The sequence below is a fragment of the Spermophilus citellus genome, assembly GCF_964194105.1.
Source record: "Spermophilus citellus genome assembly, chromosome: 3".
NCBI lineage: Eukaryota > Metazoa > Chordata > Mammalia > Rodentia > Sciuridae > Spermophilus > Spermophilus citellus.
The window spans coordinates 87,368,207-87,391,233 of record NC_138184.1 but is presented as its reverse complement, the minus strand read 5'-3'; the positions used below and the strand labels follow the sequence as shown (position 1 = coordinate 87,391,233).

At 35.2% G+C, this 23,027-nt stretch overlaps 1 protein-coding gene across 7 annotated transcripts in view; it reads right to left on the bottom strand.

The window, feature by feature from the left end:
* Positions 1-23,027, bottom strand: part of ATXN2 (ataxin 2) — a 107,955-nt gene that overhangs the window by 28,677 nt on the left and 56,251 nt on the right. For 3 of the 7 annotated variants that reach the window (XM_081283389.1, XM_081283386.1, XM_081283391.1), the window contains exons 6-15: positions 18,748-18,762; positions 15,515-15,639; positions 12,287-12,378; positions 11,643-11,840; positions 10,095-10,273; positions 8,047-8,256; positions 5,417-5,599; positions 3,235-3,432; positions 2,807-2,914; positions 2,475-2,545 (exon numbers count right to left, since the gene is read on the bottom strand). In XM_081283389.1, coding sequence (XP_081139515.1) covers positions 2,475-2,545; positions 2,807-2,914; positions 3,235-3,432; positions 5,417-5,599; positions 8,047-8,256; positions 10,095-10,273; positions 11,643-11,840; positions 12,287-12,378; positions 15,515-15,639; positions 18,748-18,762 — 1,379 coding nt within the window. Of the gene's footprint in view, positions 1-2,474; positions 2,546-2,806; positions 2,915-3,234; positions 3,433-5,416; positions 5,600-8,046; positions 8,257-10,094; positions 10,274-11,642; positions 11,841-12,286; positions 12,379-14,910; positions 15,015-15,514; positions 15,640-18,747; positions 18,763-23,027 lie in introns of those variants that run through there. The other 4 variants (XM_081283390.1, XM_081283387.1, XM_081283388.1 and 1 more) reach the window with 2 other exon arrangements.

Sequence of the window (23,027 nt, the reverse complement as noted above, 5' to 3'; positions counted from 1 at the left end):
TGATCCTGAACAGATCAATACAGTAACATTTTTTTTTAACATTTATTTTTTAGTTGTAGGTGGACACAATATCTTTGTTTTATTTTTATGTGATTCTGAGGATAGAACCCAGTGCCTCACGCATGCTAGGCTTATACTCTTCCTCTGAGCCACAACCCCAGCCCCAATACACTAATACTCTTACACAAATAAAACTATGAGCATCCTATACACAGCTATTCTAGATCCTGCAGAGAGCTCTCCAGGAAAAAGAGAGGGAGAGGTATTAAAAACAAGCAATCAGAGTATTCTAATTTCTGCTTCAATGAAAGACTAAAACAAATTCAGTTTAAGGCCACGTGCTTGTCACGGGCACAGCTCTGATGATTCATTAATTGAACAGTGTAGCATATACTATGCATTAGTAGCTGTTTAAGCATTACTAGAAGCTTAAACATCAGATGGCAGGCTCTGATGATTCATTCATTGAACAGTGTAGCATATACTATGCATTAGTAGCTGTTTAAGCATTACTACAAGCTTAAACATCAGATGGCCGGTTGGTGTCATATACTAGACACGTGACTCTGGGCAAATTAATTTCTTTGCCTCAATTTCCTAATATTCATACTGTAGATAATAAAAAAATAAGTTCAAAGCCAGCCTTGAAAACCAAATGAGACCCTGTCTCAAAATAAGAAATAAGAGGGCTGTAGGGCTGGGGTGATGGCTCAGTGGTAGAGCTCTTGCCTAACACAAATGGGGCACTGGGTTCAATCTTCAGCACCACATAAAGATATATAAATAAAATAAGGGTATTATATTCATTCATATATATAAAAGGTTGGGGATGTGGCTCAGTGGTTAAGTGCCCCTGGGTTCAATTCGCCAGTACGAGAAAAAAATAAAAAAAAAAAAAAAAGAACTCGCTTCAAAGGGATGTTAGGACAATAAAGTTCTTACATGTGAACTTAAAACAATGTGTAGTACAAAGGAAATAATAAGCATAATCTAATAACATTTTACTCTAACAATTATAAAGCTCACCCTCAAATCTCTTTTAAATCTATTTCATTGCTTTCTAGCATTCACTTATGGGTCGGGAGTTGTTATTAAGAGATTTAATAACACCTATGATTATTCAGACTCCAAAACCCAGTAAGTCAAAGTGCAAAAGAGAAAGACTTTTAATGGTACGCCTACCAGTAATTTAAAAGTCAAGCATTAATGAAGGTTTATAGAAAGTTTTGGACTTTCTGTAATATCTTATATATTCTGTAATATCAAAAATATATACATACATATATATCTCATAATCTGATGGCCAAAATGTGTCTATTTAATGAACAAGCACTACCTTTAAAATATATTAACTATAATCAAGACAGTATAGTATTGGCACATAGTCACCCATTTGTTATTATTTGTATTATAGGTGTTAACCATTGCTTAACAAAATTTAAATTAACAACTATTAATAGCTTGTTATAACAGTTGAAAAGATATGCTGAAGTATGAAATAATATGTAATACTTTAGATGTTGCCAATACGAATAAAACCTAAACAAAACATCACAAAAATTTAGAAAGTTAGAATTCATGCTGGGAAAAGGCTGTCACCATGCCTCTGACTCATTTGTGTTTTAATTCTATAATTTTTTTTTTTTTTAAAGACTAACAATTACATTTTTCCCCCCTCTAGGAAGCAAAGTTTCAAGATGTCTTGAGTTGGTCTCAAAAATCTACCTTGATATCTACACTATAACTGTGCACAAGAATGAAATAAGTCATCAAAGAGTTCAGGGTATGTTCAGGAAATCCTGTCTCAATATAGAGAAATGGTATTATAGAAAGATATCAGGATGGGAATGCAGCTCAGTGGTACAGCATCTGCCTAGCATGGATAAGAAACTAGATCTGACCTCCACAACTGTAAACAAACAGAAAAAGACATACGCCATAATTAATACATTTGTTCACAAAGTAGAAATCTTCAACTACCATAGAACACCAGGATCCACTGTCCACAGCAGATCATTAAGAATTTGACCTTTGCTCTGCTAAAATCTAATCCCACTAACCATGATAATCAAATGAACATCAAATAATAAGCTATGTTTTGATGGATTCAAAACACTGATGCCTATATTGTTATTATCCAATCTCATATTTTAGATTATTCCACTTAAGGATAAGTAAGATAACTTTAAGACTGCTTACCTTTTTTTTTGTTTTTGTTGTCAATATTTGTTTTTTAGTTGTAGATGGACACAATAACCATTATTTTATTTTTATGTGGTGCGAAGGATCAAACCTATTGCCCCACGCGTGTTAGACAAATGCTCTATGGCCGAGTCCCAGCCTGCTTACCTATATACATGGTATAATGTTTCTGAGTGGTTACACAATGCATTTTTTGTAAACTGATGATATAAAAGTGGCAATGTTTATTATTTATTTTTTCAAATTATAATTCATTAGTCAATGACACTTACCCTAAAATCATTCTTAAACTTCTTTAAATCATCAATTTGTTTTCTATGTTCAGAAACAACTGGTGATATACCTGTAAAATCAAGAACTATTAAAATACAATTTATTTTTCAACTCTAACTTTAAGTTCTTTTCATATGTGATGTCAGAAATGAAAATAAGATCTGTCATCAAAAGAAAAACAATTTCAAATATTAATTCTGGCATTTACCAAAGTAAGCATTCATGTGTATGCAATACCAAGAAGTATACAAACATAAGTACTCTACTGGGCATGAATTAGACATGCTCTTCCCTATTTCCACAATTATGTTTAAAAACTTAAAACTCTAACCTTTGTTTTCAGCTTTTGAAAAGTTAGGTGATGTTTCATTGGGCTTAACATTTTCTTTATTCCCTGCTGGAGAGTTCTGCCTCTGATCTTGAAGCCTGGAATCTTTAGCTAGAAAACAATTTTTCAAAAAGAATTCAGAAATTAGAAATGTTTTTGGAAAAAATAGTTTCACCTGAACAGAGGTTTTAGTTCCTTGCAGACATCATGTGAAACAACACTAATTATATTTAGATAGGTATTCAGCACCCAAGGAATGTTAGCCTTCAGGACACTAGATATTAAAGAATAACATACAAGAAACTAGTGGTAATATGTAAACAACAAACTTAATTTACTTAAAATTTTAAATGTGTATTCAAGACACATAGCTATGACAACACAGAATTTTTCTGTTAACCTTGGAAGCCCCCCCACCTCACCCCACATACCTTCCATCGATGGGGTCACAGCTCTGTTGGATGCAGGACTGGCAGGTGTAGGAGATGCAGCTGGAATAGGCATGGCAACAGCTTCAGCTGGAATGATACCAGCTTGGGGAGAAGCAAGCACTGGCCCACTGGGAGTATTTCCAATACTGTTCTGTCTGGGAGACCTGGGTCTGTGAGTTTTGGGAGATAATCTTGGAACTAGAAACAAGGAAAAAGTTATTCATTATGTTCTCAGCTCATCTGACATTTCCTCAAAAAGGCTTGTTTTGAGATCTAGGTAGAACAGTCACTCAGTTCCCACTCTTTCCCAACCACCCTGTTTTCTTTTCTAGTCTCAGGAATAGTGGTGGCTACTGAAAACACAAATGTCTAAAGAAAGAAAGCCATTACTAATACCTAAGTACAACTGTGGTTTCCTCCCTAACTAAACATATTAACTTTTTTGAGTCAAGTTAGATATTAGATTCCTATGGCAAGATAAATGCAACTTGCTGGGGTTTTTTTCTTTTTTTCTAAGAAAGATGGATTGCAATATTTTGTACTTTTAAAAATGTGGGATATACCCAAGAGGCCTATTCTTGCCTCTTTGATACACTGAAACACCACCCAGCACTTTGTAGCGCATCCCGTGTGCTCTTTCTTGAAATATCAAAATCCACTGGGCAATAACTAAGGAAATCAGGACCCAATTTAGCCAAAAGGGTTAGATAACACAAGAAAATAGTACAAATGTGGGGTTGACATTATGATTTCCTAGGTTTTGAAAAAAATGCTTCAATTTACCTCACTTTCATTTTTCTTTTATTGAAGAAACAAGGATTATGAAAGGAAACATTCAACAATTGTCATTTTTTCTAATTTTTATAAATAAACAAACTTATAATGTTAGTCTGGGTATATATCGTTTCTTTTTTTATTTTTATTTTTTGTAGTTGTAGATGGACAGAATGCCTTTATTTTATTTGTTTATTTTTATGTGAAGCTGAGGATTGAACCCAGTGCCTCATGCATGCTAGGCAAGTGCTGTACCATTGAGCTACAGCCCCAACTCCAGCCCCAGTCTGGGTGTATATCTAACAACTGTTTTTATGCTCTTGCCTCTAAATGATAGTCCTCTCAAAATTCATTTCCAAACCATCTGAGTAATGCCAAAGTATTAATATTAAGCTGAAGATGATTTTTAAAATGTTTTCTTATTATCTTAAATTAATTGAAGGAATTCATAGTACAACTGTATGAGTGCACATTGTATGAAACTGATCAGAGAGTATTATCAACTGAACATAGATATTTAATAGTGCTGGGTGTTTTGTTTTTAAGTTTCAAGACTATTTATTGTAAGGATAAAGAACAAAAAAGAAAAGCCGGGGCTGGGGATTTAGCTTAGTTGGTAAAGTGCTTGCTTCCAATGCACAAGGCCCTGGGTTCAATCCCCAGCACCACCCCTCCCCCACTTCCAAAAGCCATCATTAAATGCTCTAACTCTATAGTCGTTATGGGGGCAAAACATTAAGGATTGATCAACAAGGTAGCCTACTTTTTAACTTCTGTCAAAAGTTTAATTTTTTTACACTTAGATGGCTGCTATCAACATATTCCTCAGGCTAGTCACAGGTAAAAGTTTGGTCTTTCATTTGTGTTTGACATTCCTAATAAAGGAAATAAAGTTGGGAATTAGTGCCATGGACAGATGCTATAGAAACACACTCTATGTAAGCCCCAATAAATGTGTGTAGAACAAATCAACAAACAAATATGCCAAAAAGATGGGAAATACAGTCCCTTCAAAATAGTGCTATGAACTGTATTTGCCTTATATTAGAGTGGCACTTGCTAGCTACCAACTATGTTCATATTTATGAACCTCATAGGAATTATATCACAAACCCATAAAGCATACTAGACAAGAATGATTTTACTCATTGAGAAAACTAAAATTTGGATGCTTGCATGATTTATTCTAACTTTATGATAATGATCCCAGAAAAACAAAATGTAGTTTTCCCAAATCCTGGCTAGTTCACTATTTATACTATATATACTTTATATGTATATACACACGCACACACTCTCACATCCATACACACACACTTCCTCAAACAGAGATTTACCTCCACCCTTTTTATACCTTACATAATTACAAAAAGAACACTGTCAATGTCCTAAGCCAAGTGATACCTACCACCACTGACCACTGATGACCATGTTCCCCCTGCAGGACTAGTCCTTGCCACTGGAGGAGTAGCTGCTTCACTTGGTGGATTGTGGGATACAAATTCTAGGCCACTAGATATAGAGCCCCTCCCAGCAGAAACTCTGTGATTTCGAGGGTGTCGCTGGGCCTTTGGGGACATCCTTGGAGGCCCTAAGAAAGGAACAGTGAACATGACATAAATATCATATGCAATGTCCATCAGTACTACATTTCTGCTAAACACACACACACACACACACACACACACACACTCACACTCACTCTCCCTCCCTCCCTCCCCCCCACCTCTCTCTCTCCTCACTCACTCACTCAATAGTTCTTCCTTGATTAAAAAATAAAAGGTTGTGGGTGGGGGAAGACCCATAACATATTTATTATTGGTCATACTACTAAAGAAGTATTCTGTAAAATGCCAGAGTTTATAAATAAATGCCATTTCCCTTTATTTTCTAAGAGAGAGATGAAGTTGGTGGTAAGAAATCAAACAATAAGATGTCATAACTAATAAGAGAATTTTAGCAATCTATTTACTCTAAGTCCATCAGTTGGAGGCATATAAAAATAAAGAACTATAATAAAATGTTAACTGAAGGTACAGTTACACAATGAAATAATTTTTACATATACTACTTCCAAAATTAGAAAAAAAGTATTTTAAATTTTTTTTTTTGGTGGTCTGTATATATCAAACCCAGGGCCTCATACATGTCAACAAGCACTCTACTATTGAGCTGTGTCCAGTCCCCTCCCCCCCCAAAATTTTTTTTTAAGATTAGCCATCCCCAGATCCCCCTGTACTCTGAAATACATGTATATACCCTTCTTATATTTCTCAAAAATGTTAGTTTATCTTAACTCTTCTGCCATGATCATCAATTTTATAACTAATGGCTTTAAAAAGTCCTTACCTATAAGCAGTTAGCAGGCTATATGAGCTGAAAATTCTACAAAGCATGACTTGAACGTCCAGAATAGGTGACACTTGGGGAAGAAATTTCACTATGTGAATTGTTAAAATTCTACATCACTGGTTCTGCCACCCCATTAGGGATTTGTCTTTCTAAAGCTGTCTAATGCACATTAGACCAAACCATCAGGTGAAAACTAATGGGTAGAGCTGCTCTCATCACAAGTCTGACAATGAGAACATTCACAAAATACATTCTTAGGGTCAAAGTCAAGACCTCTTAATCAAACCTAGCTGTCAAACTCTTTAAAACATCAAATTAATGTGTGTCCCCAATAGGTATTAAAACATGAATATGATCTTTAAAAGAATGCCAATGATATAAACTTTCCACTGGAGATTATACAGCATCCCTGAAAAATGCAGAAGGTACATTTCTATATGAAAAGCTATTCCATAAACAGTTCTTACATCTTAATGTAATAATGACATTCACAACTCATCAATGATAATATTTTATCTAATACTTTCTCATTATATAAACTTCTATTAAAACAATGGACTGCAATGCATACTTCAACAGAACTTAACTCCACTATTAGAAGTACTTTTGAGAAAGCATGTCAGCTTGAAAATCTGTGAAACTGGCTGTTGAATGTGAGCTGTTTTGGTCAAGGTCTAATGATCTCCCTACTAGGGTGACAACAATTTATTTAAAAACAGTCACCACAGTTTCTCCAGAGAAGCAATTTACATAGAAAAGTTTATTAGTCCCAACATAGCAATATCAATTTGTGATTTTAATGAACAAGTCTGATTAAAATTTTAACACAAATATTCTGAATATCAAAAGGACATTATCATTTAGAAAGCAGGACTTTAAATTTATGCACTGATTTTTAAATTAGAATGTTACCCTTCTACAACATATGCAAATATCTGATATGTAACTGTAGTGGGTTTAGCATCGAATACTAAATAAGAATTACAGGATTTTCTTATTTTTGACAAGAACAAAAAAAATCCCTAAAGATTCCAATTCATACCTGTGTTTTATCAATAATTTCATTGATATCAAGGCCTCTTCTCACTTAAAAATAGCCTTGTACAGTATAATACTGCAAAACTAATTTTAAAAATTACTCAGTTAAGTTTAGAATTCTTCAGGTGCTCTAAGAAAAACACAGTCTGTATTATAATCTGAGGGTCCACAGACAAAGGAAGCTACAAGGAATGTCATGCTAAAAAAGGATCCCTAAAACACAATTCCTGCCTATGGCCAATAGGAAGGTTCACTGGCATTTTGGCCAAGGAGCTATTATAAAATGACAGGTTATTCAGTTAAGTCCAAGACTAAGTGGAGAAAGTTCACTGTTCACTATTAACCACTACATCCAGTATCAATCAGGAGAAAGAGGCCCTGGGCAGATCTTTCTGGAGCTGTGCAGAAGCATAATTACTAGGCAGATTAAACCCCCTTTCTTACAATGCAGGATTGTTCATAGCTTCACAGAGCATTTATCAAATTTCTACTGAACAAAAGGTTAATAGAATAGTTTTAATAAACTAAAGTTAAAACACGGAAATTATAGGTTATTAAATAATGAAGAGGAAACTATTTTGTAATTATAAACTCACATAGGAGTTAAACAAAGACAAACAAAAACATGAACAAATTGTGGTATTGTACCTTCTGAAGACATGCGTTTAGGCATAGTAGAGACAGGAGCTGGAGAACCATGAGCAGAGGGGTGAGACGGGGGTCTGGATGGCCGCGAGGGGGGCCTGGAGGGCGGCCGTGTAGGGGTGGCTGCCCGAGGTGGAAGAGAGTTGGGACCTGACTGGTAGCGAGAAGGTGGGCGAGAGGAAGGAGATGGGCAAGGCGATGGCCAGGGAACACCTGACAGAACAAATGATATGAAGGAAAGTATAAAAACTAAAGAAAAAAATGAGGGAAAAAAGTAAACAGAAAAAAAAGTAAAATGACAAAAATGATTTCTTGTACATTTTAACCCTTTGAGGACAGTTATTTGTTTTTGATAAGTTTTAGCATAACTTAACTGACATAAATTCACATTTTATTTTAACCTCCTTAAAATTAAGTCTGTTTAAATGAATACACGTTCCCAAAGGGTTAATTAGGATCTACACATACTATTGAAGAAGACAGTTAAGACTTTGTCTAGTAATTCTGCTTCTATTACTGTTTCTCTTTAAACAACTGTTAAAAGGAATATACATACAATAGATAACTTCACACAATAAAACACAATAATTCTTAGTCAGGAATAAGATTGCTTACTATATTAGTTTTAGCTCAGAAACAGTAAAAATAAACACCAGCTATTATATCCCATTTACAGAGCTGGTTTCTTACAATCATCTATGATTTTCATTAAGTTTATATCTGAATCTAACGTTCAGTTTGAAGTCTCATTAGAAATCAAGTCCCATATTTAAGTAGAAATAAAATATTAATTCTATTTTGTAGAATCACAAGAATAATAAAGGTATCAAATTTGCTCTTTCAAAATAAGTCTCCATATCTCATTAAACTAGAAAAGGGGGAACCTTCCAAATAACTTATGCCGTTAAAATACTTATCTAAGAGACTGCTTAATAAATAGTGCAACTACAAAGCAGTCATCACCAAATAAATTGATCCTGATAGATATGCACAGGCCAAAATACACTGACATTTACCATTGCAGAGCACTTACCTTACCCTTAGAAAATAGTTCCAGGTCTCCTCTCCAGAGGGCTCCACGCACTTGAGTATTATACATTTCCCAGCCCCCTTCAGGTCTTTTTACTTTGAAAATTCTGTTTATGAACAACTAAAAATCTTTACTCAATGAGCAAAGAAATTTTCATCCCCAACACTAAATATAGAAAATACTCAAGACTGTGTTCATCTGGAGAGGAATTCTGGAAAAAAGACTTAATAAAAAGAAAATGAAATTGGAAACTTAGTGTTCTCTAATTTTGATCTAATTTTATAAATTCAAATGCCTAAAATTGAATGTCCACTCTACTCCCTTAGTAAGACTACTGTTGTTACTAATTACCTTATTCCCATACCATTTACAGGTATGCTGAATCCTCAGAATTCTATAAATCATCTATAATCTATGAGCTATCTTCAATCTAGATTTAGAATAGTGAAAAAAAATACCTTCCTGCTAAAGACTCAGGTTTCTTTTATTTAAGATGCTAAACTGTAACATCTACCCTTAAGGACTTAAGAGTTGTTTTTATTGTATTTTTCTCATTAATTTCTTCACATGACTCTTAGTCATGTCTTGTATTACAAATTACAACTCCTTTCTTTATTAACCACTAAGTATATTGAATATATATTAGGATTTTCCATATAAACTATAAATAATTTTATTATCCAGTGTTTTTAAAATTGAGAACCTACCCAAAGTTTCCAATTTCTTTACATATGGGATTTTTTTTTCCCCAAGTGAATGTCAGAAGCAAACTTAGAACTTTATCTTAGTATATGATGAATGTTTTGTCATACTGAATACTATATATGCCAAAGACTTATATATAATGTTTCTAATCTAATATTCACAAAATCAAGTTTTAAGTAATTCTGAAGCAAAAAACTACTCCACAAAAATCATTATTAGTATGCACATTCCTATCAATTGTGTAAACTCATTTTTAGTTTGTATGAAAACTATATATTTGATGAATGACATTGATAAATTTGGCCAAAATACTTGCCTCCATTAACTACTCTTTGGTCTGAACCAGAATTCGGGTTGAAATCTGAAGTGTGAGAAGTGGATCTTGATGGCATGGCGCCCGATCCAGGCTGGCCCATACGCGGTGAATTCTGTCTCCCACTTCCCCAGGATATGACTTCTCTATTTCTTTGTCCAGGAGGAATATATTTATTTTCCCTGAAAATGAGAGATCCTCTAAATCATTTTATCCTGAAACATGTCTAAAAAGTAATTTAGGTAAAGGGAATATTTGTTATAAAAATGTTCAACACTAAACCAAACCACTTCAATTCCCTGTTCTTCCATCTTACCCTGAGTCTAGCTTCTAGCCTCATCCTTCCCTCAGATTCTCCTCCAAGCCCAAAGTTTAATAGACATATGGTCATTTTCACCCTATTTAATCTCTCTGTGGCTGACTTAAAGCTTTTTTGGGGGTCCTTGGCTTTTCAACTTTACTTTCTCTGAGATCTACATAGTCTGCTTGTTCTTTGTGTGTGTTTTTTTTGTGTGTGTGTGTGTGTGTTTTGTGTGTGTGTTCCTTCAGTATCAGCAATGCTGATCAATCTCAAATCCACAGTGCCAGTTCCAGACTCCACACATCTCAATGAACTTATCCAAATGTACCACCTAAGCTGTGAGTGCCTTGACAATAGGAATCTACCAGGTATGCAGTGGGTGCTCCTGAATAAATAGACACACAAGCCCCTCAAATTCAACAAACTGCATGAATAAAGTTGTTTCTCCCTTCAAACTTGCTTCATCTTTCCTATCTTCATTATCAGTACAACCATCAACTCAGTTAGTTAATCAAATAAAATCTCAATAAATCCCCCTTGATTTTTCTAAGCTTTATATCACAAACTTTGGTCTAGTTGGTTACCAAGTTGTCACAGCTGTTCTCCTTGGGATTTGTTCACACCAGCACCTGCTTTCAAGATGCTCTTTCGCTTGTACACAAAGTCCTTTCACTATCTCAGTTCCTGTCACCACCCGCCACCACTACACTCACAACATGGATCATTGACACAGGAAACAACTAGCCCTTTCCTGAGCTGGCTGGTTGTCTCACAGGGCTGTGTTTCTGCGTGCATGTGTCTTTTCACCAGGTGAGAAATCTTTTCTCATACTCCTCTCTGAGTGGTAAACAGACTCTATTATCCTATCACAAAAAGTCTCCTCAGTGAGGCTTTCTTAAAACACAATTAATTCTAGCTCCTCTTCACCTTGGATGTTCCTAATACTCTAAACACACCTTTAATCTAGTGAATCATATTGTCCTATTAATTACTCTTTAGCAAGCTCTCTAAGACCTTGGCTTGCTCTTCATCATATACTCAACACTTTGGTTCCACAGAGCTGACTCTCAAAATACATTTTCCGAGATTACCATAACCTTTTCTCTAACAAAATCTGTTATACCAATTCCACTTGCATTCTCAACCTAAGCTCATTAAAAAAAAAAAAAAAGGAAATATAATAATACACCTTCTCACACAGACCTTGAGTTGTGTATCCAAAATACTGCATCATGATTTCCTTTAAATACCTAGTGTTTATGCTGTGCCCCTCACGTTCACTGGAATTTCTCTGAACTGCTGTATATTTTTCTTCCTCGCTTCTATCATCATTTTCCAGGGCCACCCGAGCTTTGTACTGAGCACTTGATTCAATTTCTTCTGCTAACTGGTTTGCCCTTGCTTCCCGTTTTAAAAATTCTTCTGAGTTATCCCTTTCTAAGGGTACCCTAAAACATAAGGAAAAGAAAAGCAAAGTGATTTTAAAGGAATAGTTTATATACCTGTCATAATCAACTATTCAGAAAGTTTAATCTGGTATACTAGAAAACTGTAAAAGTATGGTGCTTGTTAATTTTTAAATCAAAAATCTGAATTTTTTTCCTGTTACCTTTTTATAGGGAAGAACATTCAGTATTTCAAGAACTATTCATCAAACCTCTACCCTTTCAATGCAGTATTTTACAACTTGAAAACAAATTTATTTTAAACATAAAAATAAGTAGGTATTGGGAAACTACATTTATTGTCTGTTTTAATAGAAATTTATAGATCTAGGTAGAACAATTCTTTGACACATTTGTTTAACTTAAAATTCAACATTTATTCCACACAATTTTATGAACATCAAAGACAAGTAAATGTACTAAAATAAAAGCAAACTCTTTAAACTTACGTATATGAAGATAAACTGCTATCATATGTAGACACTACTCCATAATTTTCTTCATTATATCGAAACATATCATTGGGATCCCATCCATTAGACTAGAAGAAAATGAAGCTCATTTTTTACAGTAATAAAATATTTATCTTCTTTAATTCAGTTTTAAAACATTTACAGTAATACTATCCTAGTTAAATCTAGCAAATCAAAAAATAAGCAAAACTTTCCTCTCAAAATATTTTAAGGAAAAATTTTTCTTCCACATCAGCCCCTCAAACAGGTAAGTAACTATAGAATCATTTGAGATGATATTCAAAAAGTTTAGAATATACTAGTTACTTCATAAAATCAGAGCTTTCTGATCACGGTTCTGTCCTTTCCTTACCCTCTTAACAGCTACCTTTCTGTAAGACAGAAACACTTAGATTTACCAGAAACTTCCTGAGATCATGAATCATAAGTATGTGAAGGAAAAAAGGTCTTTTTGACAGACAAAAATATTTCCAGTGATGGGGGAAAAGAAGGAAGATGACAAAGTTTTCCCCACTTCATGATGACTTTAAAGTGGGACCACAGTACTAGACCCCAGCCATCCTCCCCTTCTATATTCGAATGCTCAAAGGAAGTGTGATATGAGGCCATCAGAAGACAAAAATCATAAGATCTGGGTTTAAGAACTGGTTTTGCCATTAGCAGATGTTCGATCTCAAAAAGAGCGATTCTGAGTCTAGATGCCCTAACTTACAACTTCTGTGTAGATAACTCTTCAGTTCCATAAAGGAACTACAGGAAACTACTATTCTTAGAAGCTAGGTTGTATTATTTAAACTGTAAGAATCAACCAACTGGGGCAAATGCTATAAGAATACTCACTGATAATACTAATGCCTGGTTAATCACTTATCTATTTAATCCTTCAAGTCTTCTTTTAAAGCTAGACTGGTCAAAACCAGAGACCCAGCTTTAACCAAGAAACACTGCTGGGCGCAGTGACACACACCTATAATCCCAGTGGCTTGGGAGGCAGAGGCAGGAGGATCGAAAGTTCAAAGCCAGCCTCAGCAATTTATCGAAGCACTAAGCAAATCAGTGAGACCCTGTCTCTAATAAAATACAAAATAGGGCTAGGGATGTGGCTCAGTGATCGAGTGCCCCTTGAGTTCAGGTTCTGGTACCCAAAAACAAAATTAAAAGAAAAGAAAAAGAACACTGATCCCAATTTCAACACTGAAGCTTGCCTTAAAATCCACCAATCAACCCTGGGTCCTCCTACGTTAATCCTGATAAGACAACAAAGTAACTATACCATGAAAGTAACTCCTTTGGCTTAAAGTATGTACCAGAAATCCAGAAATCACAATTACCAATGGAGACTTTATAACTATTTAAATACAAATTAATATAAATTCTACAAAAAAATCCACACCACACAGAAAGACATTCAGTGAAAAGTATCTTCCAATCCGAGGGTGCATAGATAACTACTACTAACAATTTCTGAAGTATAATTCCAGACTTCTATATACATATATGATCAGCTCTTCTTTAAAATTCAAATTGGATCTAACTGTTCTGCAACTTGCTTTATCTTTTAATCTTGGCTACCACAACACCATTTAAAATATATATAATATTTATACTGAGTGGCAGCAACATAAATCTATTTCATTTGTTCTACTGATGGATGAATACTGCTTTTGTTTTTGGAGGTGGGGATTTAACCCAGGGCCTCACACAAGCTAGCAGTCTACCACTGAGCCACATACTCCACCCTTTCGATGAACACTTCTAAAAACATCCCCATATATAATTATTTGCATGTATTATCCACATCACATATTCCCCACACAAGTCAGGTAATGCCTACTTGAAAACTGATATATTCAGATATATGAATCTTTAAAGTTTGAAAACTAAGCTGGGCATGGTGGCATATGCCTGTAATCCCAGAGACTTAAGAAGCTGAGGTGCAAGGATTGCAAAGTTTAAATTTAGCTTCAGCAATTTATGAGACCCTGTTTCAAAAAAAAACAAATAAATGAAAAAGGGCTGGGGATGTAGGTCATTGGCAGTGTTCCCCCCACCCCAGTTTGAAAATTAATTAACAATATATTAGTGAATTTCTGGCTTTATAACTAAAAGGCCCTAGTTATAATTACTAAGTTATTATGTCTTAAAACATTCGCCAACACTTTCTATCTCTATAATCTCTATAATCTTTTTATCCTAAAGATAAGAGTCTGCTAAGCATTTGATTTGTAGATGGTGTACTAGAGAAAAGCAAAAATAACATGTTGCAAGAAGCATCTTAGAAATAGGCTTTTTTTATGGAGAATGATCTTGGTGTGTGGGTGCACACGCTCGCGCAGTGGTGGCACTGGAGATTGGATCCAGGGGTGCTCTACCACTGAGGTACAGCCCAGCCCCTTTTTATTATATTGAGACAGGGTCTCACTATGTTGTCCACGCTGGCCTTGATTCAGCAATCTTCCTTGCCTCAATCTGCCAAGTAACCATGATTATAGGAGTGTACCTCAGTACATGGCCAGAGAATGATCCCAATTTAAGACCAAAAATTTTACTTAATACTTTAATTATAATGTAACCTAATTATTTATCTTAATAATGAGTACCTTTTCTCTTCCTCAGACAAGAAGCTTAAAATGTTCAGCTTCCACCTCATCTCTAGGTAATGTCAACAGACAATGAAGATACCATCTCCTTATGTTGCCTTATTCTGCAGGGTGTTCAAAGCAAAACACACTGGCATTTCTCATGGTTTCCACTTTAAATCTGTAAGTTGCTTATTATCTTTTAATTATAAGGAAATAATAAATGAACACAAGAATAGATTATACCCTGCTTAGCCCTCACAAATAAATTAATAAACAGGCTGAGGATATTGCTCAGTGGTAAAGCACTCGCCTTGCATGCGTGGGTCACTAGGTTCAATCCCCAGCACTGTAAAGTAGAAGTAGTAATAGTAGAAATAGTAGTAGTACAAGAAGAAAAAGTAGTAGTAGTAATAGTAGCAGTAGTAGTAGTGGTGGTAAATAAACATTTTTCCTTATTCTTTATTTATTGCCTGGGACAAAATCTCTATTTACATAACAACAGCTGCTCCAAATATATTCTTTACAATAATAAAAACATATGTAAATTAAAAATAAGTGATAGGATGAATGAATGAATACCACACTGACCACAGTCTGATAACCAAATAAAGATATTACTTACTACATCGTTTTCCAAAGCCTCCAGTTCCTCGCTGGTTGAGAGTTCACCTGCATCCCAGGGCTCCAGGTCCTTCTCTTTGTGTTCACCATTCACTTTAGCACTGATAGCAGAGTCAGTAAAAGCATCTGTAAAGAATAGTTTGGGTTGAAAGATCATACAACTGGATAACAGGCTACACTAATATGCATCAATTATGAACAAAGATGTAGGATTTTAAAAAAAATTTTGGAAGTGAATTTCTGATAAAGAAATAACATTCATTAAACAGTCAGTGTGCTTTCAAACAATTCAGTAAATACCACAAATGATTTTTAATAAAGGCATTTTCTTCAATTTTAAACCAAGAAACATTTTAATATACTCACATAATTCCTTAAATTATATTAAGGATAATTCAAGTGACACATAAAATTCCCACCATCTATTTAAACTAAGATCTCTTGTTTAATGGCTACTAACTAATATACCTTCAGAGTACTTGCAGTCAAATACATATAGACATTTTTTTTTTAATTTTCTAAATCCACATGTATACGCAGAGGTTGGTATCCAAACATACTCTTGCCAACAGTAAATTTAACTATTCTAAGTGGCTCCTCCTTTCCTAGAATTCACTTTTCCTGATACCACTTTATTATAAAGCTCAGGCTGTATACTGTTACCTGTCTCCAGAAAATTCAGACAGGCCTACCTGCACTTCCTTTTAAAGTATTCTCACTTGTGTCCTCTTCTATTATACTCTGCTAGTGTTTCTGAGGAATACTACCTTGTGAGAGCAGCGTGTCATCCATATGTTCAGCTGACCATACTACAGTCTGGCAAAAGTTAAAAAGTTGACAGTGGGCCCAACTTAAAAAGCTAAATAGTGGTAGGAAATGCTTTGTAGACATACATTTGCATTTAAATACTTAGACCTATAAGGTGGGACCTACCACAAGCTACCAGTAATAATTCTGATGTGGCTCTGCAGGAAAGAATAGGCCCCCAGTCATTGTGCCCTCACCCTTACTAAAAGTTCTCCCGAAGAGGAGGGGATGCTTTAACAGCCTAATGCACCCAATTTTCCCTCTAAAGAAACAATTCCAGAGTGATTTTTGATTTGGTAATGCTTCTATAATAGTCTTTTCCTAATGATCAAGGTGATGCCAAAATTTAAAAAATTGAGCAAGCCAACTGAGGCAGGGCATTCCAAGATTAGCTAACTCTCATTCCAAACTAAGGATGGGTAAGAAAAGGAGTGTGTACATACACACCAGGGATTAAAATCATCATTGCACCTATGGGCTTTGCTGCCATCTTCATAGCAGCATTGTCATTGCTGCTAGCAATTACTGAAGCCAAAAATGTGCAGAGGGAGATCCCCAGAGTAGCCGGTCTCAGATGGGGACTGGACAAAACATTCACTGGAAAACAACTACACTTTGGAAACACTATTTTCCCAACACCCCATCTTCAGTTGGAAGCCAGAGATGGCATGGCTCTAAAAACCTAACCTTATTTGACACTAGCCTGAATCAAGCCCTATACTACATCATCTTAAAGTTGTATGAATTCCTTGTAAAAATAAATTTGCCCATGTGTATCTTCAAGAATATTAAATATTTCAAGGAAACAGCAAATAATAACCTTCATTAGTACCCTGAAATTTCTTTAATTTTCACAAGAATACAAACAATACTAGACTATAGGAAAATGTAAAACCAGTTAACATGACTATTAATGTATATAGGACCCTGTTAATGCTTTAACCACACTAGTTTTTTAAAAGTTTATGTTCGAGTGAATAAAGCATTTATTTAGTTAGAAACAGCATAAAAAGATAATGCTTTTAATTCCAGAAATTAAAGCTCAAAGCAGCTAGAGTTTTATGAAACCAAAATAGACTTTTTCTGATTGCTGTGTGGGGGGTGGGGAAGGAAGAGAGAGGGAAGTATTTAAAAAAAACTGTGGACTGAGCAGAGCAAAGCTGTTTTCAAATGAAAAGATCCAAGCACACAAAACAAAATGAATAGTTTAATTCTACTTTTATGATATGATTCTAAACAACATCAAGAAAGGATCCCCAGACAGGCAAGCATGGTGGCAACACTTACAAATACAGAAGGAACAGGAGAATGGCAACTTCAAGGCTGGCCTGTGCAACTTGGCAAGACCTTATCTCAAAATAAAAAACACTCATTGGTAGAGAGCTCCCCATGGATACAGTCCTCAGATGGGAGCCAATGTGGATGGGAGCAAGTGTCTAAAACCTTAATGAACCAGGCTTTACTCTGTTGACCACAATTTAGGTTGTATCAAGAGGCCATCATTAGGTGAGATAGCACAGGCCTGTAATTTCAGTGGCTCGGGAGGCTGAGGCAAGAGGACCCTGACTTCAAAGTCAGCCTCGGCAACTCAGTGAGACCTTGTCCAAAAATTAAAAATTTACCAAAAAAATTACAAAAAAAAAAAAAAATAAACAAAAAAAGGGCTGGGGATGTGGCTCAGTGGTTAAGCGACCCTGGGTTCAATCCCCAGTACCCCCTGCCAAAAAAAAAAAAAAAAAAAAGAGGCCATTATTAGGTGACTTGTTTTTTTCAATTCTACATTTTTATCTTAAAATCTTCTGTTTACAATACCAATCTTATAAAGAAATCAACTACTATTATGCTACAACTTAGAAATGGGGGAAGGGAAAATATGAAAGTATAATTCTATAAAGGATATGTTCCTTGGTTTTAAAAATTTCCCCCGAAGTAGGTCCTTTTTAAAAGATAAGTGAAAGGTTTAGGGAAAAATGGGCCAGAGTGGAGCATCAGCACAAAATGAGACAGTGGCAGTTGCTAGAGAAACTCTGGTTGTTAAGTATCTTATTTAAGGCCAACACAGTATCATGAGCTAGAAGGAAGAAAGGCCTTGGTGTTCCATTCTACACTGTTACCAATATCCACTAGTGCAAACTCTGATTTATTTTACAATTATAAAATAAAATACTAGACATTTGTTAACAGCTTTTTCTTTAGTTTTTTAAAAACACTGATGATATTAAATAACACAATGTTGAAACCAGATTACTGCAAAGTTCAAAAAAACCAATTGGCTATATTCTAATCATAAGTTGTGGGAATTTGCATGCAAACTATATCCATGCTATAAGTCAGTCTATTAAATTTCCATTATTCTCTATGGCAAGAAACAAAAGCATTATAAGAGCAAGATGCAAAAATACAAAGTGAATGTTATAAAAATGTTACCTGTTTCTGAAGGAACTATAGGTATAGAAAAAAAAAAAGGAAAAACAATAAAAATTATCAAATGAGACAAAAGACAAGGATTTAGTTCTTTCTGTACTTTATTCCCTGACTTAGAAACTTCCAATTTCCAAAAGCCTCTACACTAGAGGGTGAGGAAAGGTGTAAGATTACAATCCCCCTCCCCAATGGTACCCCCACAGTGGGCAGGCTCTCAACACCCTGGCTCCACTCTGATTTTAGACAGAACCTAGCCATTCTGGGACAGAGATGCCATCTGGTGGTAGTCAAGAAGACATGACTAAACCACTACGCTACCTTTCTTGGGTATCCCCCATTCCATGTCTTGAACCTTTCCTCTTTTACTGCTCATATAATTATGCTGCTGAAAGATCATTCAAGCTTGTCTCAGAATTTTTTAAAGGGCTCGAATCCAGAGACTCAGAAGGTTGCGGCTGGCAGACCACAAGTTCAAGGCCAGCCTCAGCAACTTAGTGAGAATCTATTTCAAAAAGAAAATTAAGGGCTGGAGATAAAGCTCACTGGTAATGCTCCTCTCAATTCAATCCCAATCCCCTGTACCACTCCCCCTGTTCCTCAAGTGTAGACAAATAAGTAAAATGATTTTGAAGTGTTTAATATAAATTTACATATATACAACTATAAAAATGACATAAATTAGATGAAACAATCATTAACATTAGAAATCACAAATGTTATTCCAGAAAGAGCTTCAAAGTCCTTTACTACCCATTTCATCTCAATTAAATTTGCTTTCCTCAAACACTGAAATTCTAGATAAGAAAACATTTAAATTTTATTTTAATCAATTATTACTGTGGGATTTTTTTCTACAACCTTTAAAAACATTTTCTCATCATACATCATCAGAGTTCTTGCCTAGCATGCATTAGGGTCTGTGTTTGATCGCAAGCACCACAGGGAGTGGGGTCTGTAAGCCAAGTGCAGTGGCACACGTCTTTCCAATTCCAGCTACTTGAGAAACTGAGGCAGGAGGACAACTGAGCCCAGTATTCCGGAACAAATGTATGCAAAAATTTTCTGCATAGTATACAAGTCCACAGACTTCCCCAGAGATGAGGGACTATGTGTTAGAGGATTTTTTTTTTTTAATTACATATACGTCTGTTCTAACTACATTATTACAGTAAGAGCATAAACTATGTTATATAGATAATATTAAAGAACAGCATAAAGAAACAAGTTGGGGATAAGGAACCAGAAAAGGCACAAGTAAAAGCACTACCACAAGTAGAGGCAGAAGTAGAACTATCATGACAAGAGGACTGCAGGGAGCTGGGGCCCAGGGAGTTTTTGGATTAGGGATTCTTATCCTTTTTTTAAATCCAGGGATCCCTTTGGCATTTTGGGGAAACCTATGGAACCATATTCAGAATGTATTTAAATGCATAAGAGACAGAAAATCAATAGAGACCAATTATAATAAAATGCAATTATCAAAATCTAAAACAAATTTTGTGGCACAGTAATATGTATACTTCCTTATTAAGGCACTAAATAATAAGATCTAACAAGAGATAATCTGATGACTACTATAATTTTTTAAAGGTGATGAACATAAATAAATCTGAGATGTCCACAGGATCAAGTGATAAGAAGCTTTTCAGTTGCAGGCACCAATACTACTATTGGTTTGTTGCCTACATTTATAATGGAAAGAAATGCTAAATTTCACTCAAAGTTTAGCAAAATTAAAAGTGCTTTGTTGTTGTTGTTGTTTTAAATCCACATTCATCATTCCCCAAATCATGTTCTAACAAGCAGAAAGAGAAGGTAACCTGCTAAGGAAAAGTAACAGAGTCCCCTGAAAAAGCACCTTCCTGAGCAACAAGCCTCTGTAGGAGGTAGCCAGTATATCATGTTATTATGCCAGCCTAAATATCAACTGCCGGGTTTTTGGGGTTTTTTTGTTACTGGAGATTGAACCCAGGAACTCTTTACCACTGAGCTACACTCCTAGACCTTTTAATTTTTTACTCTAAGACAGGGTCTCACCAAGTTGCTGAGGCTGGCCTTGAACTTGCAATCCTCTTGCCTCAGTCTCCTGACACCGCAAGAAGCAACTGATATATTTCAAAAAAACTTATTGTTTTCTAGTCAGAATCAAATCAAACCAAACCAACAGAATCTTTCTGTTTTACTCCTTTCTCAGATCTGACCTAGATAGCCATTTGACCAAAGTCAGGAAAGAATCAATTGATATGGAAAAGCATCCCCAAAATGCTATTCTCTTTAAAAACACAATATGCCATTTTAAAGTGTCTCTGCTTCTCTTATGGAGCCAAAGGGAAAAGCCTAGAATCTGACTAGGAAACAGGTCAAAAACCTCGATCAATATACTATGCAGTAAACAAAAGGCACAGGATCCCCAAAGTAAAGGACCAAACTAACTTTTCAGATGCTAGGATATTTGATTGGAACCTTAAAAAATGCTTAGGGTCTAAGGATACAGTAAAGTGGGCTGCCTAACAACATGCTCAAGGCCTTGGGTTTCATCCCCAGCATCCTTCCATCCAAGTGCTTCCAGACAGTAGTTCTCTTTAGGAAGTACCAATTTGCACCAAAAGGCACGAATAACAGAGAAAGATAATCGTCTTCCTATGTAAATGATTAAATTTCAAAATACTATGATAAAGTAAGGTAAAAATTTTTAAATCTTTGAGGGACAAACATTCTACCTAATAAAAAAGCAGTAGCTCTATTTTCCCCAGGTAGCGCGCTCGCCTGGCATGCATGCGGCCCGGGTTCGATCCTCAGCACCACATACAAACAAAGATATTGTGTCCGCCGAAAACTAAAAAATAAATATTAAAAAAAAAATTCTCTCTCTCTAAAAATAAATAAATAAATAAATAAATAAATAAATAAATAAAACATGGGGCTGGGGCTAGGGCTGACCAATAGTGGACTTGCTTGGCATGTGTGAGGCACTGGGTTCAATTCTCAGCACTGAATATAAATAAATAAAATAAAGGTCTATCAACAACTAAAAAGTAAAACTTAAAAAAAAAGGGGGGGGGGGCTGGGGATGCAGATCAGTGGCAGAATGTACCCTGGGCCCTGGGTTCAATCCCAGGTATTTAAATTTAAGGGGAGGGAGAAATAGGACAAAAAAGTAAATTCAGAAATATTTAGGAGTCAAAGAATAGGATACAGAACCTAAAATGTCAATAGTGCTAGCCAACCACATTACTCTTTTACAATTTACTCTCAAACTTTCGGTCAAAAGTGTTCCACAGGACTGGGGTTATAGCTCAGTGGTAGAGCGCTTGCCTAGTATGTGTGAGGGAGTGGGTTCGATCCTTAGCACCACATATAAATCAATCAAATAAAGGTACTATGTCCATCTACAAGTGAAAATATTTGGGGGGAAAAAAAGTGTTCCAGAACAGGTTAAGGAAAGTAAAATTAGACATGAGTTCCAATTCTTACAGCTGTACAAATACACTTCTATTTCCCTAGCAAATATAGAAAACAAGATTCAGACATTTCATTTCTAACATAAAATCACAACTGTTCAGGTACACATGCTCATTTAATACTCTTTGCCAGAACTGAAATCTGGATAAAAAGGATATTAATTACATTCGCAGTTAGAACCAAAATTAAAATTAAGACAATTAACCCACATTCCTTCATTACTCAGTTTTGTTACTAGTTCTAATATATTTGCTATTTCTAAGACTCCACTGAGACTGTGTAAGGAAAGAGAAAAAAATAAATAAATAAAACCTGTCTACTGAAAACTGGACTCATCTGAATTATTCACCTACTAAGGAGTTCAGGGTGTAAGTGCATTTTCTAATTCCTGTACTATCACCAGGTAGATTAATCTTTCTCACTTTTACCATCCATCAAGTTGACAGATTAAAAAATCATATTCCACTGCTTTGAAACTACACTACTTTGCTTACTACTGCAGTATATTACTTTTCTGCATGATCACCAGTTATTTGTAAAGCTTTTATTCTATTTTTGCCAATCTGTAGCATGTCTTCTAAAATGAATGGAATATATACTACTTTGCACATATCTAATTAGTATTTCGTCCTGAATCCTGTAAGAAAAAAAAAAACCTCCAAAATTCTTGTTAATACCTATAACCCCATAAACTTTAGAATCACACTGTCAATTTCTACAAAAATGGAGCTACTATCTTTAGAGATTATTCTGAGAAGAACCAACAACTTCATAGTAATAAAATATTTCCATTCAAAGCATAGCATGTTTCTCTCTTTAAG